The sequence below is a fragment of the Vombatus ursinus genome, unplaced genomic scaffold, assembly GCF_900497805.2.
Source record: "Vombatus ursinus unplaced genomic scaffold, bare-nosed wombat genome assembly UNPS02014832.1, whole genome shotgun sequence".
Classification (NCBI taxonomy): Eukaryota; Metazoa; Chordata; class Mammalia; order Diprotodontia; family Vombatidae; genus Vombatus; species Vombatus ursinus.
In genome coordinates this window covers 52,299,484-52,324,846 of record NW_020954610.1, presented here as the reverse complement: position 1 = coordinate 52,324,846, position 25,363 = coordinate 52,299,484, and the positions used below count along the sequence as shown (strand labels likewise).

The 25,363-nt window shown below is 38.9% G+C and overlaps 1 protein-coding gene across 1 annotated transcript in view; it reads right to left on the bottom strand.

The window, feature by feature from the left end:
- GRIN2A (glutamate ionotropic receptor NMDA type subunit 2A) overlaps positions 1–25,363 on the bottom strand; it is a 466,205-nt gene that overhangs the window by 158,500 nt on the left and 282,342 nt on the right. The window contains exon 2 of the mRNA XM_027839475.1: positions 16,583–17,175. Coding sequence (XP_027695276.1) covers positions 16,583–17,175 — 593 coding nt within the window. The remainder of the gene's footprint in view (positions 1–16,582; positions 17,176–25,363) is intronic.

Sequence of the window (25,363 nt, the reverse complement as noted above, 5' to 3'; positions counted from 1 at the left end):
AGGCTATCTGAGATAGATGAATTCAACTCACAAAGCTATAAGAGACTGCTGTACACACACACATAGACACACACACACACACACATACACACACACACACTCTACCACCACCCATCACATATTGCATTCTTCTAATCCATGAATTTTCTTGGATAGATATATGATTATCCAGATCCTTCTAGAGAGAAACTTTATCTTTAATCATGAAATAGTCGGGAAGGGGGTTGTATTAAATAGGAGAGCCCCTGATTAAAATGATGAGTCTTTTGCAATATAGAAAGGACACTAGAAAGGAAGAGTCATTGCTACTGTCCTTCAAAAACTCTGCACTTATTTCCAGCTTTGATATTACTTGATTAATTCCTGCAGAAAAGCAACTTTTGGCAAGATATAGATATAAACACATATTTGTACATATATACAGAGAATATAATGTATTATATAAAATTATTAAAACTTAAAATTTCACTAAAGCTTTTGGGGTAACTGACTATATGTATGTGTATAAACATATGCATATGTATAGCATGTTTATATAAATATATATGCATATATATATTATTACTCTTTCTTGATTAAATTAATACCAGTACTAATATCTTTATCCTCTGACCTTATTCTTACTTTCTTTCTACTCTTTGCCCAAATCCTGCTACCATCTCCACATTTCATTCTACTTTTTCATTGATTAGTTTTTCCACTCCAAAATGTGCTCTTAACCTAAAAAAAAAAGTCTTAGAGAGCTAGAAAAAAATGCAATGATTAAAAATACTTCAGGGGGCAGCTACGTGGTGCAGTGGATAGAGCACTGGCCCTGGATTCAGGAGGACCTGCGTTCAAATTTGGCCTCAGACACATAACACTTACTAGCTGTGTGATCCTGGGCTAGTCACCTAACCCCATTGCCCATCCAAAAAAAAAATACTTCAGACAGTACTACTATATAGGTGTATCTATTGGGCAACTTTTCTTTCCAATTCCCCAGTACCCTAACCACTCTGAAAATATTATGACCAATGCAAAGACACCATTCCTTAAGCACAGGCAGAGTAGACAGAAGCATAATCCACTTATGAATGAAATAGAAAGAGTACTAGGCTGGAAGGAAGACTAGGATTCAATCACAGATTCATAGGATCTAAGTTGTGGCCCCTTTGGAACATAAGGATCACAGATTCTCAAAGGCAACTAGGTGGCACAGTGGACAACATGTAAGACTTGGAGTCAGGAGTACAGAGTTCAAATCCTGCCTTGGACACTTACTAGCTGGGGAACCTAGGCCAATCATTTAAGCTCTCTGTGCTTCTGTTTCATCATTTATAAAATGGGTATAAAAAGAACTCCAATCTTCTAGGGTTGTAGTAAGAATTTACAATCTTTAAAGAACTATAGAAGTGCTAGGTGTTATTATTAGATCTAAAACTGGAAGGGACCTCAGAGGCTATTTAACCCAACTGCCTCTTTTTTCCAGATGAGGACACTGAGGCCCAGAAAAATTATGTAACATGCGTAAGCCTATATGGACCGTAAGCAAAGGAAACAGTCTGGGAGCTCAACTATCCTGGCCCCAGAATCAATGCTATTTCCATTGAACCACATGCCCAAGTGACCAGCAATCTTTTGCTTGAATACTTCAAATTAATGGAAACTCACTCCCCAGAAAGGTGGCCAAATATCTCTGTGAAGAGCTCTGATTGTTAGGAATGTTTTATTCTTTACCACAAATCTAAATGCGCTCCATTATTATTCCTCGTTTTCTTCTCTGGTACTGAGCAGGACCAATCTGATCTTTCTCCATGCAAAAGCCTTTCAAATACTTGAAGACAACTACCATATCAATTTAATTCAAAACATATTTATTAAATATATTCTATACACAAAGTCTCCACTCCCCACACCCACCCAAGTTGAAGTCTTCTGTTCTCCAGGCTAAACTCCCTAAACCCTGGCCCTATCATTTATGGACTCCATGACATAAACTCTTTTAGTCTCAATTTCCTTATCTGTAAAATGGGGATAAAAATATCTTCCCTGCCTGTGTCATATTATTTGTACTATTTTACCTGCAGATAGAGTCTGGACTATGATTTCATAGGCCTAGGAAATTCCCTGATTGGGAAACTACTGTAATGTATATACTCTTAGAGAGTAGCCTCGAGCACTGAGAGGTTAAATAAGTTGCCCAGGGTCCCACTAAGCCAATATTTATCACAGGTAGAACTTGAACCCAGGTCTTCTGGGCCCCAGGACCAGTTCTCTTTTGATCACACCACACTGTCTCTCATTCACATATACACAATGTTTTATAATTTACAAAGTCCTTTCCTATTTATCATCTCATTTGTCCCTCAATAAAATGATGAGAGGAGAGGGACTGGAAAAGGGTGAAGAGAGGATAGAGAAAGCTTAGAGAAGGAGAAACACCAGAGAGGTCAGATCCAGGAAGAAACAGGCTAGGACAGTTTGGACAAACAGAAGGGAGCATGGAGGCACTGGAAGAGGGTGGAAATGGAGAGGGGAAGAGAATGAGTAGGGACAGCGTACTGGCTTCAAAGCCAAACTGCCTGTGTCACAATTTACCCATTTCTGGCCTTGCGCCCACATTTAAGAAAAACACTTTTTGGAAAATAGGAGATTTATTCAATCCAAAAGTTACACCTGGGTTCAGGGTACATGGGTTTTTCCCCCATACCTAACAAAGGATATTTGCCAATGGTTCAGTTTCCTCTGATATATATGAATCAAATGACTTAACTATCAAGAAAGACAGTACATTATAGTCTGGCATTCACCCAATACCAGATGTAAATCTTGGCTTTCCTCTTATTCTCTTTTCTTTTATTTTTTCATCTTGGCCATGGTGAGAATTAATGTATTTCACATCACTAGCTTTTTTAACTCTTTCTATAATGTTAATATTTATGGGTCTACCTCAGAAATACATATAGCAGAGGAGACATGTTATAGATGTTGTTGTGTTCATCTTTTGATCTCCAAGAGGACCAATGATGTCACAAGGGTGATGTCTTGACTTATGCATGAATTGGATCTAAGTGAGGTAGAGTTGTATGAAGTCATCAGCTTAATTCTCTCCTCCAGAGCCATCCAAGTCCAATGGCAAGAAAAAAGTCAAGATGAGTGTCAATGGCCCAGGATACAGTGGATGACCTTGGCCTTTCTAAATTAAGTTCTTTCTCAAGCCTCAGTTTCTCTGAGACAATGTCTATTCAATGACTAAGGGCTAAGTAGGAATTGAGACAAAAGATGGCCTAATTTACCATCACAAAAAATCAATCTGGGAGGGGAAGATCCTCAAAGTTTCTGGCCAGAACAGAAAATAATTGTTGTTTACACTCATTCTAAAGCATCAAAATCTAAACAATGATCCAAAGTAAGTTACTAAGTCTGGGTTCTTGTCTTCTACTATTCCTGTGGAACTCCTACCAAAGTTGTCCCACTTACCACTTTAATGACCATTCTCCTTTGGTCTTAGGTGGCTTAATGCTGGCAATGCCAATAATAAAGCTCAAATAATAATGGTTAATGGAGGGGGGAAACAGACTGAATATCCCCTCCCCACAAGTGGAAGCAAGTGGCAGTCTGGTGGCCCCCTGACTCCTAGTGGTTTACAGTAATGGTGCCAGAATTAGTGAATATATCAAACCAGCTTTAGACCCATTGTACCTCAAAATACCCAAACTCAGAGAATCCTACAGCCTTAGCCCCTCTAATAATAGTGTCTACAGGCATGTATCCATCTAGTGGACAAAATTTCATTCTTAAGATATTCTCATCCCTAATAGTCTAACTATCCCTATAGATGGTATCCAACCATCCTTTTTCTGAAGACTTGGAAATCCCTCTCCTAAAATCCAGGGTACATAATTCCCAGCTTTCCTTTTTATCTAAGATAAGCTCTGAGAGGTCATGACCACTTACCCATCAAAGCTCCCAAAATTTCCATTTCAACAACTGGTTCTTCCCTTTTAGAAAGAACCTTATATAGAATAGAATTTACCTTTGTTGTTTTCTCTGCTTTTTGAAAGATGAAATCATCATTAAGGCAAGTCAAGAAGTTACCAAATACTACTTAAGGCAGAAAGAGCTTCATTGGATTTCCAAATAAGGTCCCCCATCATTCCTGTGCCACACCTCTGTTCCAGGCTTGCAATCTGTTTCCTTAACTCATTTTTTTTTCTCTTTTTCTTTCTGCCCAGTTGGTCTATATTCTTATTCAAGGACATAAATATTTCTGTTTCTCCCTCTATGGTTCCTAATTGTTTCCTCCCTCTAGTTCCTTTATTTCCTCATATAACTTCACTAATTAAACAGAAGGCATTTCCTGTGAGTTCCCTCGTGTCCCTTACTATACATCTCAAAACCTCTTAATCTTGTCACCAAGCACTTCTTGTATCTAATTTATATTTTTTCATTTATTTAATTTCATTCAACAAATATGTATAAATACCTACTGCACTAAAGATATTCTAGAAGATACAAGAAGGATAAAACATGGTCCCTGCCTCAATGAGTCTACAAGAAGATATGGCATGAATAACAATAACTAAATAAACATAGTGAAGTATCAGAGTGACATGAGAAGAAAACCAAGTTAGTTCAGGGAAAGTTAAAAGTGCCAAGATAGGTCATGGATCATTTCCTGTTGGGATAATCAGGGAAGACTTCATGGAAAATACAACATTTGAGCTGGGTCTTGAATAATATGCAGGAACTTGGACAGGTTGGGGAGGGTGGTGAGGGCATTTTAGGTTGAAGGAGTAGTGTGAATTGAAGGCACAAAAGTGAGAAATCCTGAAGGTGTTTGTGTGTGTGTGTGTGTGTGTGTGTGTGTCTGTGTCTGTGTCTGTGTCTGTGTTTTAACTCTACAAATCCAAACCTTTCCATTGCTGCCTGATGAAAGAGAATAAAGTTAACAATACTGATAAACGCTAGGTTGATTAGGCTTGTGGAGAAGCTAGGACATGGTACAGGTTGCTTCCTACCCTGATCCAAATGCTACTAGAAAATAATCATGCTGTAAAAATCTTCTGTTGACTTTTAATTAAAATGCTCTCTCTGTCTTGTCTCTGTCTCTGTCTATCTTTCTCTCTCCCTCTCTCTTCCCTCTCTGTCTCTGTCTGCCTGTCTCTGTCTGCCTGTCTCTGTCTATCTCTGTCTCTCTCTTTCTCACCAATAGATGTTTCTCATAGTTCAGTTGAAGTCACAGAATTTTCCCCATTTCCTTGTCCACCTGTACAAATCTTACTTATTTTTCAAAGCGTCAGTCAAGAGTTGCTTCTCCCATGAAGTCTTCCTACACTGTTCCAACCCACAGTAATCTCTGATATGGTATGCTCTAAGCCAATACTAAAAAATACCACTGAAAACAAATACCCTCTAGAAGCAGAGGCGCTAACCAGAACTAAAGGAGTTAATAATGAGACTTTCATAGTCCTTTATTTATTCCATCTGAAAGAACTGGGGCTGCTTCCCCCTCATACTTGATCAGCTCCCGGTGTTACATTTGGTTATGCCACATCTATCTTTAAGATCTCTTAATTAAGCTATAAACTCACTGACAGTAGATATTCTACTTCCTGTTTTCTTTATATTCCCTACTGTGCCTAATACAGTGTGGTGGATCCATTTAATCCCTAATAAATGACAGATTTAATGAATAAAGAATCTCACAATCCTAAATTCAATTTTGCACTAGAAATTTAGCCTAAGAAACATCCCCATCCATTACTTAATACCAAGTTCTTGTGTTATAATAATAATAGCCCATATGTCTGACACTTAAAATCTTTTACAGTCTGACTATAACCTTACTCCCCAAGCTAATTATAGATTCTACTCTGCCTTGAGATGCACATCACACATGCCCTTTACATTTCAGCCAAACAGGTCTACTTGGTATTTCCTGAACTTAACTTTCTATCTCTCACCTTTATGTCTTTGTCCTCCATTCCTGGAATGCTCTCTCTCTTCACTTCTACCTCTGAGGACCCCTAACTACCTTCAAGGCTCACCTCAGCTGCCGTCTTCTACAAGAGGTATTTCCTAATTGATTAGTCAATCCGTAATATGATGTTCCTACTGTGTGACAAGCAATGTGGTAAGGATGCAAAGATCAAATGAAAAAGTAATTGTTCTCAGAAAGCTTACATTCTGTAAGAGATATACATAAATAATACATACAAACCAAGTGCAAAATATATTTTGGTGAGCCAGCAGTACAAGGTGGAGGTATCAGGAAAGGCTTCCCTTAGAAGGTGTAATTTGACCAGAATTTTATAGGAAACAAGGGATCATAAGAGGAGTTCTTTGATTTCCCTAGTTATTAAAACTGTTCCTCAAATGGGAGACAGACAGACAGACAGACAGACAGATACATACATATACATAGAGATTTTGCAGGGTTTTGTATTTATCTTTTTTATACATTGGTTCTACTCCTTTCCTCATGCAGAGAGTCCCCAACTCCTCAGGGCAGGAGCTAGGTTTTTTGTTTGGTTTTTAGTTTATATTCTCAGTGCCTGGCACACAGCAGGTACTTAATACATGCTTGCTGGTTTAATTTAACTTAATTTAATTACTTGAGAAACTCAAAGAATGCTTTGTCCTGGCTTTGACATTCAAGAGAAAAACCCACTCTAACATGCAGGAAACTGAACAGTATTTGTTTACTTCCTTTGTTTTGACAGAACTTAACCAAATGAATCCAATCCCTAGCAAATTGGTGGTTGGTGATAGGGCAGCAGCATGTGGACCATCAATGGATCCTTTGGGTTATGCATCAGATTTCAGTGCCAGTAGAAAATATAGTCTGGTTCTAGCTCACATGTCAAATTCAGTTTGCATAGCCAGGGTATGCCCACCAGTCTAGCATCTTCGGAATACATGCCAGACTCACAGGCACTTGGAGATTTTTCTGGTCTAGAATGATGATTTTTCCACAAGTACAGACATTCAATGGGGGCAGCTAGGTGGTGCAGTGGATGGAGCACCAGGCCTGGAATCAGGAAGTTTCATCTTCCTGAGGTTCAAATCTGGCCTCCAACACTTACTAGCTGTGTGACTCTGAGAAAGTCACTTAAGCCTATTTGCCTCCATTTCCTCATCTGTAAAATGAGCTGGAGAAGGGAATGGCCAACCACTCCAGTATCTTTGCCAAGAAAACCCCAAATGGGGTGATGAAGAGTTGGACATGACTGAACAACAATAAAAGCAGACAGTCAATATCCAGATACTGGATACAGGAAAAGGAGGGGGAAATGAACATGAGGAAAAGATAAGTTGCGGAAGGCAGTTCTGGTCATCTAGAGTTCTAACCTAAAGAAAAATCTTCCCTCAATTCTCAGATAAAGAGCTAACCACTTGAGGGCATCTGCATTATATATCAGAGACCATGCCAGACATCAAAACTTCAAGGAAAGCAGCCAAAGGGCATATTGGATATAAATGAGTGCTTGGGCACCTGACCTCCCCATTCTTCTCCAAGAGCTTCCTAAAAAGTAATTATGCTGTATACGCTGCAACTGCCTTCTAGTTCAAATGGTTCCTTTGTCTTACTGTTGATGCTCGGGTTTGTTTTGGTTTGATTTTTTGACATGAACAATGATGTTTCCCAGAGTTGGGTTGAAATTGGGGAATTTCTTCTGATTCCTTGTCCAATTATGCATACTCTACACATTCTTCAAGCTATGGCTCGAGCCCTGCATCTTCATTGATGTCAGCTCATACTATTCTAGTCCATAATGATCACTCTCCTTAAATTCATGGACTTACTACCTATTTTTCATTTGGAATTTTATCAGGTGATAGCAATTGCATTGCTATCTTAGGTTCAAACCTAATTATTATATCATTATTTAATTTTTCATGCATGTACGGCTCATCTACCTAACTCAACTAAATTGTGAGTTCTCGGAGGACAGAGATCATGTTTTACATTTCTTTTTATCTCCTAGAATATCTGGGATACTGCCTTGAATGTAGGGTTAACAAACATTTCTTGGCTGTTAATTCTCATCATTAGGAAATAACTACTATTCTGTGATAGTGGAGGATTGAGGGGCCTGGTGTGCTATGGTCCATGGGGCCACAAAGAGTCAGACGTGACTAAATAATTGAAGAACAACAACCCTATTCTGTGGAAATGTTTAAATATTTCTTGTATCTAATTTCATTGGGCAGCTAGGTGTTGAAGCGGATAGAGCATCAAGTCTGGAGTCAGGAAGGCTCATATTCATGAGTTCAAATCTGGCCTCAGACACTTACTAACTGTATGACCCTAGGTAAGTCAATTAACCCTGTTTTCCTCAGTTCCTCTTCTGTGAAATGAGCTGAAGAAGGAAATGGCAAACTATACCAGTATTTGCCAAGAAAATCCCAAATGGGGTCACCAAGAGTCAGAACTGACTGAAAAACAACAAATAACTAATGTTAGAAAAATGAACTTCTTTCTAATAAATGTCTAAAAAAATGTGGATTTTGATACTATAGGATCATAGATATAGAACTGAAAGAACATCAGAACAGTGATGTCTCCCGAAGTTGGGTTGAAATTGGGGGATTTCTTCCAGTTCTTTGTCCAATTATACATCCTCTACACATTCTTCAAAGCCATTTGGTACAATCCTCTCATTTGACAGAAGAAGATACTGGAACCCAGGGTGTTTATGGAACTTGCTCAAGGTTATATGGGTAGTAAGGGTCAGAGGCAGGATATGATATGACCCCAGGTCCTCTGACTTCAAAGTCAGTGCTTTTTGCATTATGCTACACTCTAAATAGCCAACCAACTCCAAATAAATTCTTCATTAAGCACTTACCGTATGCAAGGGACCATAAAATGTTTAAAGCAAATAATAATAAAACAAAGCATGTTCTTTGTCCTCAAGGGGCTTATATTCCACTGGAGTGACTTTCCAGCCCCCCTAGGAAGGGGGGAAACATCATCAATTCATTCTGTCTTTACATGAGAACAGAGCACACAGTAATTTACTGATGCAAGCTAACCATCCCTTGAGAATAAAGTATCAAAAGTGAAGTTTTTCATGTGTTCATTGCCAGGGGAAAACAGATCAGACTTCTGCACAGATATACACCATTTCAAGAAGTTAGACTCCTCAGTTTCTGTCCCATCACACTTGGGTAGTAATTATGCTTAGCACATGATCCCAAAATACTCTAACTGGCCTTTCACCCAGAGTTCATTTCAAGTCACCTTTGAGCCTTTCAAGTTTCCTAGTATTGGGATGCTGTAATATGTTGCAGCATTCATTCAATAATTGGGAGTGATTGACTTGCATTGCTAGCTTGGCATATGGTCTTTTTGATCAACAGCCAAAAGAGGGAGGGCGCTGTTCCAGAAGAGCAGAAATAAATGGAACCAATCATGAAGTGAAGTCATCGTCCTTGCTTCAGAGCTCAACCCACAGTGATGATGACTAGCCTCTCACTGGTCTGTGGCACCAAAGGAATGCTAAGAAAGGTTTTTATTCAGAGATGTGTTGCAGTCCTTACTCCCTCCCTCCCCACCACCACACACATCCTCAGGCTGCCCTCAAAGCACACGCACCCAAAGGGTTTCTGAGCAGGCTGATCGCCAGTTGATCTTGCGGCTCAGTTCTGCTCTTCACTCACAAAGCTGGGGACCAGATTGTATCATGTCCTAATGTGAGACACAGCACTAGCTCCTCCAATGTCCTAGATGCCTGACATCCTCTTGGGGTCCTAATGCCATTATCAGTCATATTTGTCAAGCAAATTGAGATTCTACAGATAAATATTTGCAAAGAGTTATCACATTTACCCAAGGGAATTTTTACTGGTTCCAGCAAGCTCAGAGAACTGAACCAAGCAAGTTTTTTTTTTTTAACTGACATCCTTCAAATAAAAAATCAACAGTGATAACAATTATCAAATAAGAACAAGTCAACCAAATTTAATTCTGCCTTCTAAAAGTCAAGCAAACCAGTTACTTTTTTTTCTATGACCTTGTGTTGAAAACAGAGCCTGAAACAGTTTCAGGATGGCATTGACATGACTTTTAAAATGCCTTTTATCTGATCATTTTCTCCATATAATTCTTTTTCTTACCTGGAGAAGATGCTAGCTTAGACCTAGGAGCTTAAAATGGTTGGTTTAGAGGTCATCTAGTCCAACAACCTCCTTTTACAGATGAAGAAGTTGAGGCCCAGAGATATTACATGACTTGCCCAAAGTTACATAGGTAGTTAATAATAGCACTGTGATTCAAACCTTAGTACTTTGATTATAAATCTTGCTTTATTTCCCCTACACAAAATTGCTACTTAAAGACAGAAACTTGAATTACATCAAGGAGTTACTTAAAAACTGAGGCTAAGAGAAATAAACAGAACCAGGAAAGCTATCTGTGTGTGTGTGTGTGTGTGTGTGTGTGTGTCTACAATAATGCAAATAGAAAGAACAAAAACAAACAAACAAAAATAAAAACAAAAACAAACTGAATGCCTGAAGAAGACATAAGAAAATGCACCTTCCGGTATTTTTCCCTAGAGGTGAGGGACTATGAATGTAGAATACTGTGTTTGGTGTTAGACTTGGTTGATTTGTTGATTATTTATGCTCAACTGCTTTCTCCCTTTCCCTTTGCTTTTTTATTCTTTGTTATGGGGTTGACTCCATAAGTGATGGAGGAAGCATGGAAATATGTGGAAATTAAGGTGATGTAAACTCATAAAAATGAACATTTTTAAACCAGAAGAAATTCTTCTTATAGTCACAAAAAGACAGCTAACTTTCCTCCAGTGGGAAACTCACAATTTCCTCAAGAGTAGGGAAGACATTTAAGAGAGGATATTTCCATTCCTCTCTTCCTCATCTTGTATCTACCTCTCTATTCGATGAGGATATGTTAAGCACCTTCTTTGAGCCTAACAAAAATTCTTCTAGTTATTTTTTTAAAATTCTCTGTGATTGAAATTTAGAGAAACTCTCTAGAGAATCATTTACCCATGAAGAGAATGTTGGTCTGGGAAGAGTCCTACAATTATTCTTCTATAACTACTACCATCTACTAACTTCAACCTTGGCAAGACAAGCGATACTTAAATCTAAACTTAGAGAAAAAAAACTACCCACCAAGAATGAATAACAAGTAATAATAACTACCCAGATTCATGCAGTATGACCTGTAGAAATAAATTAAGCTCCAAATGTTTAAAGTTGCACCAAGACTTTTGGGATATACTGTACAATGCTTTGAAGTTTACATTGGCCTTTCTTCACAATAACCCTTTCGTACAAGTATATAATTCCAGTTTTATAAATAAGGAAACAGACAGTATCAAACCTTCCTCCTGTTACAAAACTGCAGGTCAAAAGTAAGCTTATAAGATAGTGTGGAATTGATGAACTAAATATTCCAGGCAACTATGATCAAAGAAGTAATAAGATAAGTATAGCTCTTTGAAAAACCTTATCTGGCAATTCAACAAGTGGAGTGAGATTTGATCTCAGAGTCAGGAAGATCTGTGCCTATGACACGTGCTGTTTGTGTGATTCTGGGATAGTCCTTTAACCTCTCAAAGGCCCTAAGTCAAAGAACAGGATCCGACCTGCATTGGGTAAAAGGAATAATTAGTATAAATAAATACATTAGCAGTTCCCTTTAACCAAACAACTCACAGATCCAGACAGAAAAAAAATATATGTGTATATGTATGTATATGTGTGTGTATTGATGCTGTGGAGAGTGCTGTACTTGAAGCCAGGATAAACTGGGTTCAAATTTCATCTCTGATAATTACTACCTGTGTGACCATAGAAAAGCAATGTTACTTCTTCATACCCTTATGCCCTTCTCTAGGAAGAAAGAAAGGGAGAAGGGAGGGAGGAAGGAAGGAAGGAATTAGGATTTATATAGCTACTATATGCCAAAAATTATGCTAAGAGCTTTACAAATATCTCATTTGAGCCTCATAATAACTGAGAGGTAGGTGCTATTATTATCCTTATTTTATAGTTGAGGAAACTGAGGTAAACAGAGATTAAGTAACTTGGCCAAGATCACACAGCTAGTAGATGTCTAAGTAGTGTCCCTGGAGTACAAGTATATTGTCTTGGTTTTGAACTCAGAACTTCCTAATTCTAAGCCCAGAACTCTAACTACTGTTCTGCCTAGCTGCCCCTATTGATGGTGTTGTGTTGGTAGGGGAAGCTCAACACTAATAAAATCACAGATCCTTGAAATAGTGTCATCAGCGTCATTATCATCACCATTATCTAATGATGTTTATATGAACATTCTTTAATGATGATGATGGTGGTGGCGATGAATAAGCAACTTAGAATAGAATGCCCGTGATACACATTGTAAATCTATATGCACAAAAGTGAAGAATATGAGGAAAAACCTAAAAGATCTTCTTAGGCTTTTTCATAAAATATGGATATACCCCATATTTCATTTAACACTACCTCTACCCCACCTCCACTACACCATAATCAAAGCTCTCTACAGAGGGCTAAGCTGGCAGGGGAGGTTCTGTTTCTGGACATTCTATTATCACTAATTCTTCAAATCAGAGGGAAGACGAGAAAGAGAGAGAGAGGGAGAGAGAGAGAATGGTGAACTTTCATGACTGATATGTATATAGTGGTTTTTCTGTATGTGGGTCAATATGATGGTAAACATCTGGCTATCTTGAACCATATTAAATAGAAACATTGGAAAGTGCTATACACGGACAATGATTTTATTTGTAGTTCTGAGTCTGTGCAATTTTCCTCTTTGCTTGGATCCATACCAAGGGCCTGTCAACTCATGAAATGGACAAGTTTTCTGGACAAACTGAACAGGCTCCATCAGAGTGCAGTACTGTTATGGCAGGTAAGAGCTTCCATTCACATTAATGGAAGCTATCCATGGATATGCTCCGTGCTTTGGCGGGAGAACAGATGTTTAATAACTGCAGTAGAAAGGAGTGTGTTGTGTCATACGGCTGAGCTATTTTTGAACTTCAAAAACTGCTGACTGCTTTTTTCAAAGTGCTTTTTGTAAAATCCATAATACTCAACATAAAGAACTTCTCCCCCTTCCCAATCTCCTCCTCATCCGCATTTCTCCCCTTCCCCCTTTGATGTTGTGAAAACTCCAGGAATATGAACTGGACCATGGTGATTTCATCTCCAGGTCTTTCCAGGGAGAATTTTAGCTTCCATTTTCATCCCTGAGCAGGACGGGACACTGTATCCAAATTCCATGAGAATACAAGAAATTATATTGCCCCCAAAGTCCAGGTAACCCCCCAATGGACATCTTGTTAAAAGGCACGGCTTTCCCTCTTACCCCGATGTCACCTCCAGAGACCAGAATCATTTCTCTAAAACATGACAGCTTCAGCTCCCTTTCATGGTCTATCACAGAACTACTTTGCTATTAGGTATGAGAAGTAGTGTGGTATAGTAGACAGAGAACTAGTCTGGGAGTCAGGTTGCCCTGGATTCAAATCCTATCTCAAATGCTTATTAGCTATGAGGCTCTGGATAAGTCATTTAAACCCTCAGAACCTCAGTTTCCACATCTGTCAAATATGGATGCTAAGAACGCCCACCTCATAGGTTTCTGTGAGGAACAAATAAAATATTCTATGAACTTTGAAAAGCTTAAAGTGATCGTATATATGAGCAAAAATTAGCATTCTATCAGTGAGTCCTAAAGTTTACTCCTTGAGATGAAAAGTTAAAGTCTCTTTTATATTTTTTAAATGTACGTCTTTCAGACTTTAAGGCGTACCCTCTACTCCTAACATACTGAAATCCAGTTAGATTAAGTTTCTGTTCACTCTTTCTGTGCTTCCTTCATAATCTTATCAACTTTGATCATAATGTCTCTGATTCTCCAGACTAAGGAGTGCTAATTATCTTGGGCTATCACCAAATTGCAGCATTCTTCAATCCTGACCCCGACTCCATCCCCCTGCCCTTTTAACATCTTTCCCTGGAACTTATTCAGCTTGAAGTCAACAGGGAGGAAGCATGGGTTCCATCCTTTATTGGACAGAGCAAAGAACCATCTTCATGCCCAGATTCAATGTACCAACTGCAACTGAGTAGCCCAAGAGAGAGGGTCACCTGGCTACCAACCAACTGCATTTCCTGGGTGGGTACCAGTTATCTCCAGACTGAGTGATATTTCAATAAATGCTGACTTAGTAGACTCAGTACTGGTGCAGAGAGATGATTTACAACATTTGATATATTGTTTCTGTGGGACTGAAATGCCACTTATAAAATTACTGCATTCAAAAGCAGAACCTCTGGAAATAATATAGCCAGATTTCATACCAGCAGGTATTTTTCAGAGAAGGAGCCAATGGGTGGTAATTGTGAAGAAATCTGAATAGGGAGCCATTCATCACTCACTGCTTCTTTTCCCCCCATAAAAATTATATTTCCATTGCCTGCAAATTGACTAATGTTTCTATCAAAATTGCAAATTTTCAAATATTCCAGCTGTAAGGCAAGTCTCATTACCAGCAGAGAGAACTCATTAGTCCAGCTTCTCTTTGGGTCTGGCTGGATGTAGAAACAGTGCTTCCACATGGGTATCTGTGTCAGGCCTTAATTCATCTGAGCATACTTCCTGAGAATTTGGAAATGATTTAGAATATAGAAAATGACAATTGGAAACAAGATCTTTAAGGAGGTCACCATGAAAAGAAAGAGACAAAAAAGGCAGTGAAAATTTTAAAATGTATGACTTCATTTCCAGCATGTGATTTCAAGCATGAAGGAGTGTAAGTCCCGCCCCCCCCACTCTGATTTTAAATAAGTCCATTAGTGAGGCAGCTAGGTGGCACAGTGGAAAGAGCACTGGCCCTGGATTCAGGAGGACCTGAGTTCAAATCCAGCCTCAGACACATAACACTTATTAGCTGTGTGACCCTGGGCAAGTCACTTAACCCCATTGCCTAGCCCCCTTCCCCAAAAGAATGAGTCCATTAGGTAATATTACTAAAGAGTAACAGATTTAAAACTCAATGAAAGTTTGAGGATGAGCTTATGACAACATCTGTGCTCTCCAAATGACAAATGGCTATTGTGCTCCCTTGAACACAATGCCTCTAGATAAAAGGAACAAGAGGAATCTCAGAGTTTTCTCCTTTAAGAGTGATCATTTTTAGCATCTCTAAACATTGCTAATTGGCTGAGGTTCATGGGATAACAGGATAATACAGAGATGGAAAAGACCATACTCCCTCATTTTAGAGACGAGTAACTGAGACACATGAAGGGTAAGGGAGTCATATAACTAGTATCTGAGGCAATATTTTAACCCTGGTGATCCTGACTCCAACTCCAGTCCAACCACAAATATTGGTTTAAATCTTTGAACAGACATAGCCATATGAAAGGGGATGACTAGGATAAATCCTAACCAGGTACTGTTAAATATTTTGAATCAGATCTGTGAGTCATAGTAAAAAGAGAAGTGACTCTAGACCATGTCAGAGGACCTGGATTCAAATGTCACCACTGGCAATGACCTGTTACCTTAGGCAAATCACTTAACTTTTGTAGGCCTCAGTTTCTTCATCTGTAAAATGAGGAGGTTGGAATAGATGGCCCCTCAGGTTCCTAGATCTATGACCTTATGATCTGGGTTCAAGTTGAAGTTCCACTACTTATTAGTTAGGTTATCTTAGGTAAGCTATTTAACCCCACTTTGCCTCCATTTCCTTATTTGTAATGTGGATCCAAGAATCTTGGCACTAGTTCAAAGGTATCATTATTGCCTTATTATAGGATGTATTATTTTATGAATATTAATTAATGAATTAATATTATTAATATATTAATATTATATTAATAATAATTATTATTTCCTTATCGTAGGATAAGGCAATGTGATATAGTCAATTAAGTATAACACCTGAAATCAGGAGGATCTGGGTTGAGATTCTACCTCTGAAACTTGCTATGAGACTATGGGCTAGTCACTTACCTTCTCCGAGGTTATTTCCACAGCTATAAAATTGGAACAATAACAGTAGTAGCACCTTTCTCACAGGGTTGCTGTGAGGCTCAAAGGATAGAATTATGTAAAATATTTCGTAATCTTTACAGTGGTTCACAAATGTCAATGATTATCAAATGAGATCATTTATATAAAATATACTGTCCTTGTAGAGGACAGTAGTAAATATGAGTCATTATTATTAATGGTATGGTCAGAAGCAACGTGACTACCCTCAAATTCAAGATCTGTGTTCCAATCCTGCCTTTGACATATACATACTAGTAGCATGACCCTGGGCAAGTCACTTGAACATATTTCTAAGAGTAAAAGCTATAGATATGTTACCACTCTGCAATGATTAAGGTAATTTGCTCAATGGACATTCCTGAAGTAGATTAAAAATTACATCTAAGCCACTTCTCTCCTCACCTACCCTCTCTCACCTCCCAAAAAAAGGGTGTGCCAGAAGGCATTCTACTGCTTAGAATTAACCTAAGGAGGGAAAAACTCATATTCCAAACCAAACCTCATCAATCCATATGTGGAAATAAAAAGACACCCTCTTACTTGTGTAGGGTATGAAGTGGGAGCTCAGGTTTCTCTATCTGTCCATAGCAGCTGGTCTTGGCTTCAGGAATGAATGAATACTTTTCCAACATGGATGAGGCAGCAGTGGTGATAATCCCCAGCCCATCTCTTACTCTCTCCTCCAAACTGTAATCCCAGTCATCATAGGAGACTGAAATGAGACCTGAAGGAAACTCTTTGGGGATGAGCTCTGTGTTGCCAGAAACCAGATTTGGAACAATCCAGAAGAAATCGTAGCCCGTCAGGCCTAGGGAGCGGGCCTCGCTCAGAATCAGAACGGCTTCATCCTTAGAGCAGTAAAGCAGGATGACAGAGGAATGGATTTTCTTTAGCTGAATTTGTGTCTTGGCATCCCCAAAGGAAGTATCCAGGGTTATCACATTCTGCATGTCCCAGCCAACAAAGCTGTTGTCTACCGTGGTCTTGATGAAGCTTATGAAGTCCCGGTAGCCAGGAAAAGTGGTAGTCACCACAGAGAAGACATGCCAGTCATAATCCTGCATGATTTTCATCATGATAGTGGCTTGCTGCTGGATGGAAGCTCCAAACTGGAAGAAGGTAGACATCGGATCCTATAAAAGGGGAACAAAACACCAAAATATAACATATGGCAAAATAGAAACCATGCCAAATAAAGAAACAAATGGTTGCCTATTAACTGGAAAACAACTGAGCCAATTGTGGCATGCAAATGCAACAATTTATGTTATGTTCTACCAGAAATTGCAAATATGAAAAATTCGGAGAAATACTGAAAGATTTGTACATGATTGGACTTGGAGTCATGAGAACTTTGTTTCAAATCCCACCTGAATCATTTATAGTTGTGTGATTTTGGCAAGTCACTCTTTGCCTCAGTTTCCTATGAACTGAAGCAGTCTGAAGAAAGTAGAACAGGGGGGAAAAATCAAGATAGTAATAATAATAGCTAACTTTTAGATAGCACCTTAATGTTAGCCAACTACTTTACATATATTATCTCCTTTGATACTTACAACAACTCTCTGAAGTAGGTGCTATTATTCCCTTTCTACAGATGAAGCAACAAGTTGAAAGAGGTTTATGTAAGCTAATGAGGGTCACACAGCTATTATCTGAGGCAGAATTTGAACTCAATTCTTCCTGACTCCAAGTCTAGTGCTCTATCCACTGTGCTACCAGGCTGCTACCAAATACATTGCAATGAGCAAACTTGGTCTTGGAGATTAGATTGTGAAAAATGAAGAGAATGTTATCTCTGGAGTCAGAACCTGAGTTCAAACTTTGCTTTAGATATTTACTAACTCTGTGATATTGGACAAGTCACTTAAACTCCCCTGGCCACAATTTTCTCATCTGTAAAGGGAGGGGTTGGAACTGGTGTCCTCTGAAGTCTCTTTAGCAGCTAGGTGGCTTAATGGATAGAGTGTTGGGCCTGGAGCTAGAAAGACTCATCTTCCTGGGTTCAAATCTAGCCTCAGACACTTACTAGCTGACCCTGGGCAAGTAACTTAACTCTGCCTTAGTTTCCTCATCTGTAAAATGAGCTAGAGAAGGAAATGGCAAACTACTCCAATATCTTTGCCAAGAAAACTCCAAATGGGGTCACAGAGTCAGGCACGACTGAACAACAACAAAGTCCCTTCCATCTCCAGATCCATGTTTCTATGTTCCAATGACCTCTCAGAAGAAAGGCTGGATTCCAATGTGGACTGTGATATATACTGTCAGACATGGCTGTTGTGTCTGTAGGTTTTGATGAAATGTTTATTTGTTTTTTATGTTTGTTTTTGTTTTTTTGTAATGAGAAAAATTCAATGATGGGATGGCCTAAAGCAGAGGTTTTTAACCTGAGACCAGAACGCTGTTTTGTTTTTTAGTGTGTTGATCAATATATTTCATCATAAATGATTTCTTTTATAATCTCATATCTTATGTATTTTAATTTATGCTTTTTTTTAGGCAACTGGGTTGCCTGGACTTGCCCAGGGTCTCACAGCTAATAAGTGTCAAGTGTTTGGTCTGAGGCCAGATTTGAACTCAGGTCCTCCTGAGTCCAGGGCCGGTGCTTTATGCACTGCGCCATCTAGCTGCCCCAATATTTTATGCTCTTAAAAACATAATTCTGAGAAGGAGTCTGTAGGTTTTACCAGAGTGCCAAAGAGATCTGTGATACACTGAAAAAAATGGTTTAGAACCACTGGTTTAAAAGGAAATAATTGGCACAAAATAAACAAGCAAAAGTAAATGATTATACATTCACATGGTGATATGAGAGCCAGCCAGAGGTTTGGCTGGCAATGGATCACCAGATGGCTTCTTAAGATCCTTTCCCAGCTTATAAGTTCTATGAAGAATTTTATTTAAACTCCTAAAGTTTCTTGAAGTCCTCTACTGCTTTTCTATCTCCTCCAAAATGACAAGTATAAGATTCTGAGCATGGCCAGTGTTTAGTCCACATTGCTTACTCATTGACATGATGTTCAGTCAGATGCCAGCTGAACAGAAGGCCTGGCTTGAGGTTGAGTAAAATGTCACACGGAAAAGGTTGGGTTTTCCTCTTCTGAGAGCTGTTGGACTTCATTGGATGTCCTTATGGCCATGCTTTCCTCTCCATCCTACACTTACTGTCCTTAGTTTGCACAACCGCAAGCATCTGAATTAGGAGCACTGCATACAAAGTTCCTGCATGTGTTGGGTCCCATTTAGTTATTATTTTGCAGAAAGACATTTTGTGGGTCTCTTTGGTGCCATGTTCATTAAATGCAGTGGATTTATCTGAGTGAGCAACAAGTCACATCTACCATGATGTATTACCACTGTCTTCCTTATTTATTGCCTGCATCTGTGGTTTTATTAATGCAGGGCAATGGAGTCAAACTCAAATAGAAATAGGGGCCACTAACCCATACACAAGGATCCCTGTGGGCCACGTGTTCTTATAAAACTGAACCTGCTCATGTATTTCTTTTTTTATTGATATATCACCGCATCAAAATCAAATGGGAATTACATTTTAATCTTGTTTAGACCCGCTTGGGAGTGCTTACAAGTTGCAAATGACCCCCACGTATTTGACTCCTCTGGTTAGGCTCAAAATTTCTCAGTATAAATATTAACCTAAACAAATCTCCAATGGAGGGCTAGAAAAGCCCTGTGACTACAAAGTGACATTATTAGACAGACTCATGAACGGTCCAATCTTCCTTCCCTCCACTCCACCTCAAGAAAGGCAATTAAAGAAGTTCCAGGAACTCACTAGCATCATCTACAAAACCAAGTTAAAACTTGTATTATTGACAAGAGGAAGAGAGGGGGGATGCCTCCTAGGCAGAAGTCATTGAATTAAGAGGATTGGATGTATTGATCACTAGGGTCTCTACCAGCTCTAAAATACTGTGACACAATAGAGTCTGTACCAGGCAAAGGAAGGAACTCCATATAGTGGCTAGTCAAGTATATACAGAGGGCTCTTTTTCTATGTCCCCAAAATTTGCTAACACAAAACTCCACAAGAAAAAAACAAAATTCTGGAAGGAAAACCCCCAAATAATCCTTACAGCACTGGCTCAAATAGAATAAATTTAGGATGCAGCAAGTTCATGGAGCTAACACACATGAGCACACACAAATGAGTTTGAGCATCTGCTTTGCATCTATGAATACATCCCCAAAGGAGATTCCAGCTCCTGAAAACTTAGCCTTGACTCATTAATTTCCAATCAATCAATCAACAAGCATTTATTAAGCATCTCCTATGTGTCAAGTACTGAGAATTGTCAAAGGGGAGCTTTGTTCCCAGGTGTTTCTGACTCTAAAACCATCTTTCTATCTTCTACACCAGTGGTTGCAAATTCCAATAGAAACGGAGGTACCACATGCTAACTTAGTTTTTAAATGTGATGTTATCTCTATTTTAGTGTATTTTGTTTACTTTGTGAAATATTTCCCAATTACATTTTAATCTGGCTTGGGAGTATTGCCCATGTGGCATGTTGGATACTCCCCTATACTGCATGGTCCCTGTCTGTGAAATCTTTAACTTTTAAGTTGCAGAGCAGGGGCAAATCCACATTCATAGAGTGTTTCCTTGCTGGAAGTTCTGTATACCAATGAAATCAAAAGGTTGTTCCAAAATTTTTTTTAAAATGTGCCAGGTTCTGTGCTAAATACTGGAGATATAAAGACAAAAAAGAAACAGCCCTTACCCTCAAGTAGTTTACATTCTATTGACACGTACAAATAAATACAAGGCATCTAGAAAATAAGCATAAGGTCATCTCAGGAAGGGAAACACTAGCAGCTGGGGAAGGGGTAGAGGAAAAGACAAACCAAGGAGGCGGTACTCCGAATGAAACGTGCAGTCAAAGAGCAGCCGCAAAACTGACATTTCTCAAAGCAACGTCAGGTGGATCCAGACTGCATAGGGCCGTCTGCGGAGTGGGCTTTTTAAACTTTACTCTCTCCCTAACCAATTTCTCTCCAAGGTGGAGAACTTTCCCCCTTTTCCCCTCTTTTTTTACATTCCTGAGGTTTTTCCTGGATTTCCAGTTAGGACCCCCTGCTCCACCTCCCCTTTAGTTCAAGTCCTTCCCACAGGCGAGAACAATCCCCTTTGTTAGACAAAAAAAGTAGTGTACATTCTGCCATTCTAGAGCTTCCTCTTCTCCCCTACTTTTCGTCTCTCATCAGTCATATGGACGCCTTCTGCCGCTCTCATTCTTCACCTACTTCATATGAAGAGGTGGCCTTTCAACTTGTATGAGTGATCCCATTGCATCTCATCTTCTCCAGAAAATTGTCCTATCACCTCTCTAGATTCACTAATTTTCAATTTTCCCCTGCCTACTGGCTGCTTCCCTACCGCCTAAAAATGTGCCTGTGTTTCACCTATCTTTGCAAAAGCTCATTTGATCCATTCATATTCATTAACTATTGCCCTGTATCTCTCCTCCCTTTTGTGGCTAAACTTCTTGAGGTCATCTACATTAGGTGACTCCACTCTTACCTCTCAGTCTCTTAACTCTCTAGTCTAACTTCTGATCTTATCACTCCACTGAAACTGTTCTCTCCAAAATTACTTAAATCTCTTAATTGCCACATCCATTGGTCTTTTCTCAGTCCTCATCCTTAATAGCCAGGATAATCTCTTCTCCCTATGTTTTCCTGGCACTGCTCTCCTACCTATAATTCTCCTACTACCTGGCTCTCCTCCTACCTCTCTGACCACTTCTCTTTGATCCTTTGCTGGATCTGCATCATGTCATACTCACTAGTCATGCATGTCACCCAAGGATCTGTCCTTCATTGGCTTCTCTTCTACCTCAATACTTTTTCATTTGGTGATCTCATCAGCTCACATGGTTTCAATGGTCATCTCTGTGCAGATCCACCTGTCCAGCCCTAGTTTATCTGCTGACTTCTAATCTCCTATCTCCACCTGCTTATTAGATATCTCAAACTAGATGTCATAGAGATATCTTAAATACAACATATATAAAATTGAACTCATTTCTTCCCCCAAGCCCTTCCTCACACCTGCAGACTCATATCCCTGCCTCCTGTCTCTCCCTACTCCAATCCATCCTCCGCTCAGCAATCAAACTGATGTTCCTAAAGTACAGGTCTGACCATGTCACATAATGTCCCGCTCACATTCAGTTAACTCCAGTGGCTTCCTATCCCCTCCAGGATCAAATACAAAATGGCCTATTTGGCTTTTAAAGTCCTTCATAACCTGGCCCTTTCCTACCTTTCCAGTCTTTTTACAATTCATTCTTCTCCATATACTCTGTGACCCAGTGACACTGAGCTTCTTGCTGTTCAAACATGACACTTTATCTTCTGACTCAGCATTTTTACTGGCTCTTCCCACATGCCTGGAACTCTCTCCCACTTCATGTCCACCTCTTAGCTTCTTTCAGTTCCTTCAAACTTCAACTGAACTCTCATCTTCTGCAAGAGGCCTTTCCCAATACTGTGTAATCTTGGTGCTTTCTCACTGAGACAATCCTTCAACCCAATTTATTACACACACGCATACACACACACACACACACACACACATATAAATCAGTACGGAGTTCTTTTCCTGTTGTCTCCCCCATTAGACTGTGAACTCCTTGAGAGCAGGGACTATTTTCATTTTTTGCTTTTTTGCCTTTCTTTGCATTCCTACCACTTAGCACATTACCTGGCATATAGTATAGAAAGTACTTAATAAATGCTATTTGATTTAAATCTTTATATGCCAATCTCAAGAAGCCAATGGACAGAGAATGACTCAGGAGACCCAAAACAACAGCTTCTATGAGCAGTTGAAAAAGACTAGGGCAACTCTACTCTGGGAGACGAAGTTGGGCAGGAACCTTCTTCTATAGTACTTTAATGGTTTGGCTATTTATGTACTTCCTATTGGAGATGGAATTTTTGTTAGTTTGTTTGTTTAATTATGGTTTAAAAAAAAAAGGTTGGCCCTAAGCAAAACTTTGACATTTATTCTTGGCACTTCCTACCTCCTCTCCTTTTTTTTTCTTTCTTTCCGATAGGTTTCTTCTCCCAAGGTGTTTTCTGAGTCCCAATCCTGTCCCAGGGAAACATTGCCAAGTTTATCTCATGCTTAAACTGATTAAAGGGCGATAGATAGATAGATAGATAGATAGATAGATAGATAGATCGATCTAGGTATATCTATCTAGATCAGATATAGATAAAATATATCTATATAGAGCAATAAATATAGAGATAGAGATAGACATATCTAGATAGAGATAGATCTATCTAGATAGCTATATACATATAACATCTAGATAACTAGATCTATATAGCTAGATAGAGATATCTATTTATAAATACAGATATAGATAGATCTATCTATATAGATAAATATATCTAGATATAGATAAATATATCTAAATATAGATATAGATAGATAGATAGTTAACTCTTCACTCTCCCTCACCTTGTCCCTCACATTCAGTCAGTTTCCAAGCACATAACATCTGCTGCATCAATTTCCCCTCCATTTATGTGGCCACCAGAGCAGTTCAATCTCTCATCACTCCTTGCCTGAATAACTGCACTATGTGCCCAGTGGGACTGCCTGCCTTGTTTTCTCCCCTTTCTGGTTCACCTTTCATATGGCTGCCAGAGTTAAAAATTTTCCCCCAAAGCATGGGTCTGACGATGTCACTTTCTTGTTCAAAAAGTTCCTGTAGCTCCCTGTTGCTCCAGAATAAAACACAAACATGTGTTAGAAATACAGAAAATGTCATTTTGACGTTCAAAGCCCTTCACAACCTGATTCCAGTCTATCTTTTGATGCTGATTATACATTATTCTCCCTTATGCACTCTAGACTCCAGCTTCTAAATTGGCCTAGTTGCTGTTTTCCATATACAACATTCCATCCATTCAGAGCTAGTCTTCCATTTCCCGAATATACTCACTCTCCTCTTCCCTTTACCTATTAAGATCCCTAACTCCCTTCAAAGTTCAGCTGTAGGGCCACTTTATATATTTGAGCGTATATATGTACATATGCATGTATGTATGTACTGTATTTATTTACTTATCAATTGTTTCCCCTAATGTAAAACCATTGATGAAAGGGATATTTTTTTCATGTCTTTGTATTTCAGTCTCTAGCACAGTTCTGGGCACATAGCAGGTCTTTTAAAATCAGAGGTTGTTAACCTTTCTGTGTGTCTTGGACCCCTTTACTAATCTGCAAAAAGCTATAGAACCCTTCTCAAAATAAACTTTTAAAGTGCATAAATAAAATACATAAAATCAGAAAGGAAATCAATTTCATCAAAATATAGTCAACACAAAATAAAAATAAAAAACAAGTTCAGAACCCAAGTTAAGGGCCCCTATCATAAATGTTTATTCATTGATTAATTATGGCTTTTTTCAGGTACTTTGGCACTTTAAAAAGAGGTTTTGGAAGAGAACGCTGTTCAATATACAAAGTACTTAAGCAATAATAGTGAAATCACAGTCTATTAGCATATATAATAATCTGTGCTGCTTGGAACCCCTTCAAATTACATTACATGTGCATGAACTCTTTAATATTAGCCTAGACAGAGCAGTACCATGTTTCTACATATACACTGAGAGGTACCATTTTATTACATTTTGCTCCCCAGACTCAGAAAACTCAATTTGCTTATCTGCTCCTTCAGAAAGACTTCCAAAAATCCTAGGCATTTGTATGCACAGTCCTCACAGACAGTACATATGTCCACTGGAAATTAAGGAGGATTCTGCTCTGTTTCTGTAACAGATTTTTTCAAACCCCGACAATAATTCACTATGTCCCCAAGCCAATACATTCACCTCATTGCTGCTGACTCATCTGTACAGTATGCAAAACTAACTGATTTTCCTTAATATGATAAAATTCTCATCTAGGAGAGAAATTGTCCCTAACTTCCTCAGCCTTCTTGCAGTCACAGTGTACTGCTTTCTATTTACTTTTCTATCTCAAACAGAAACTTCAAAGGAATGTTTGGTCCTAAAAGCATCCAAGGGAGTTGCATCCATTGGAGGACCAGGAGACAGTTGCTATTCATGAAGCATAAATGCAGAGCATTGGCACATTAGAACACTCGCTGTTAGATCTTTTTGGTATTTTGATGCGTCGATGTGAGATGACTGAGGATTGGTTTCGCTCCAAGGATTCATCTTCCAATATATGAAGTCACTCAGTCATTCCAGCCACAGAGCCTTCCTCTATTGTATGCCATGATTACAGGGTCCATCTCTCCTGCACGT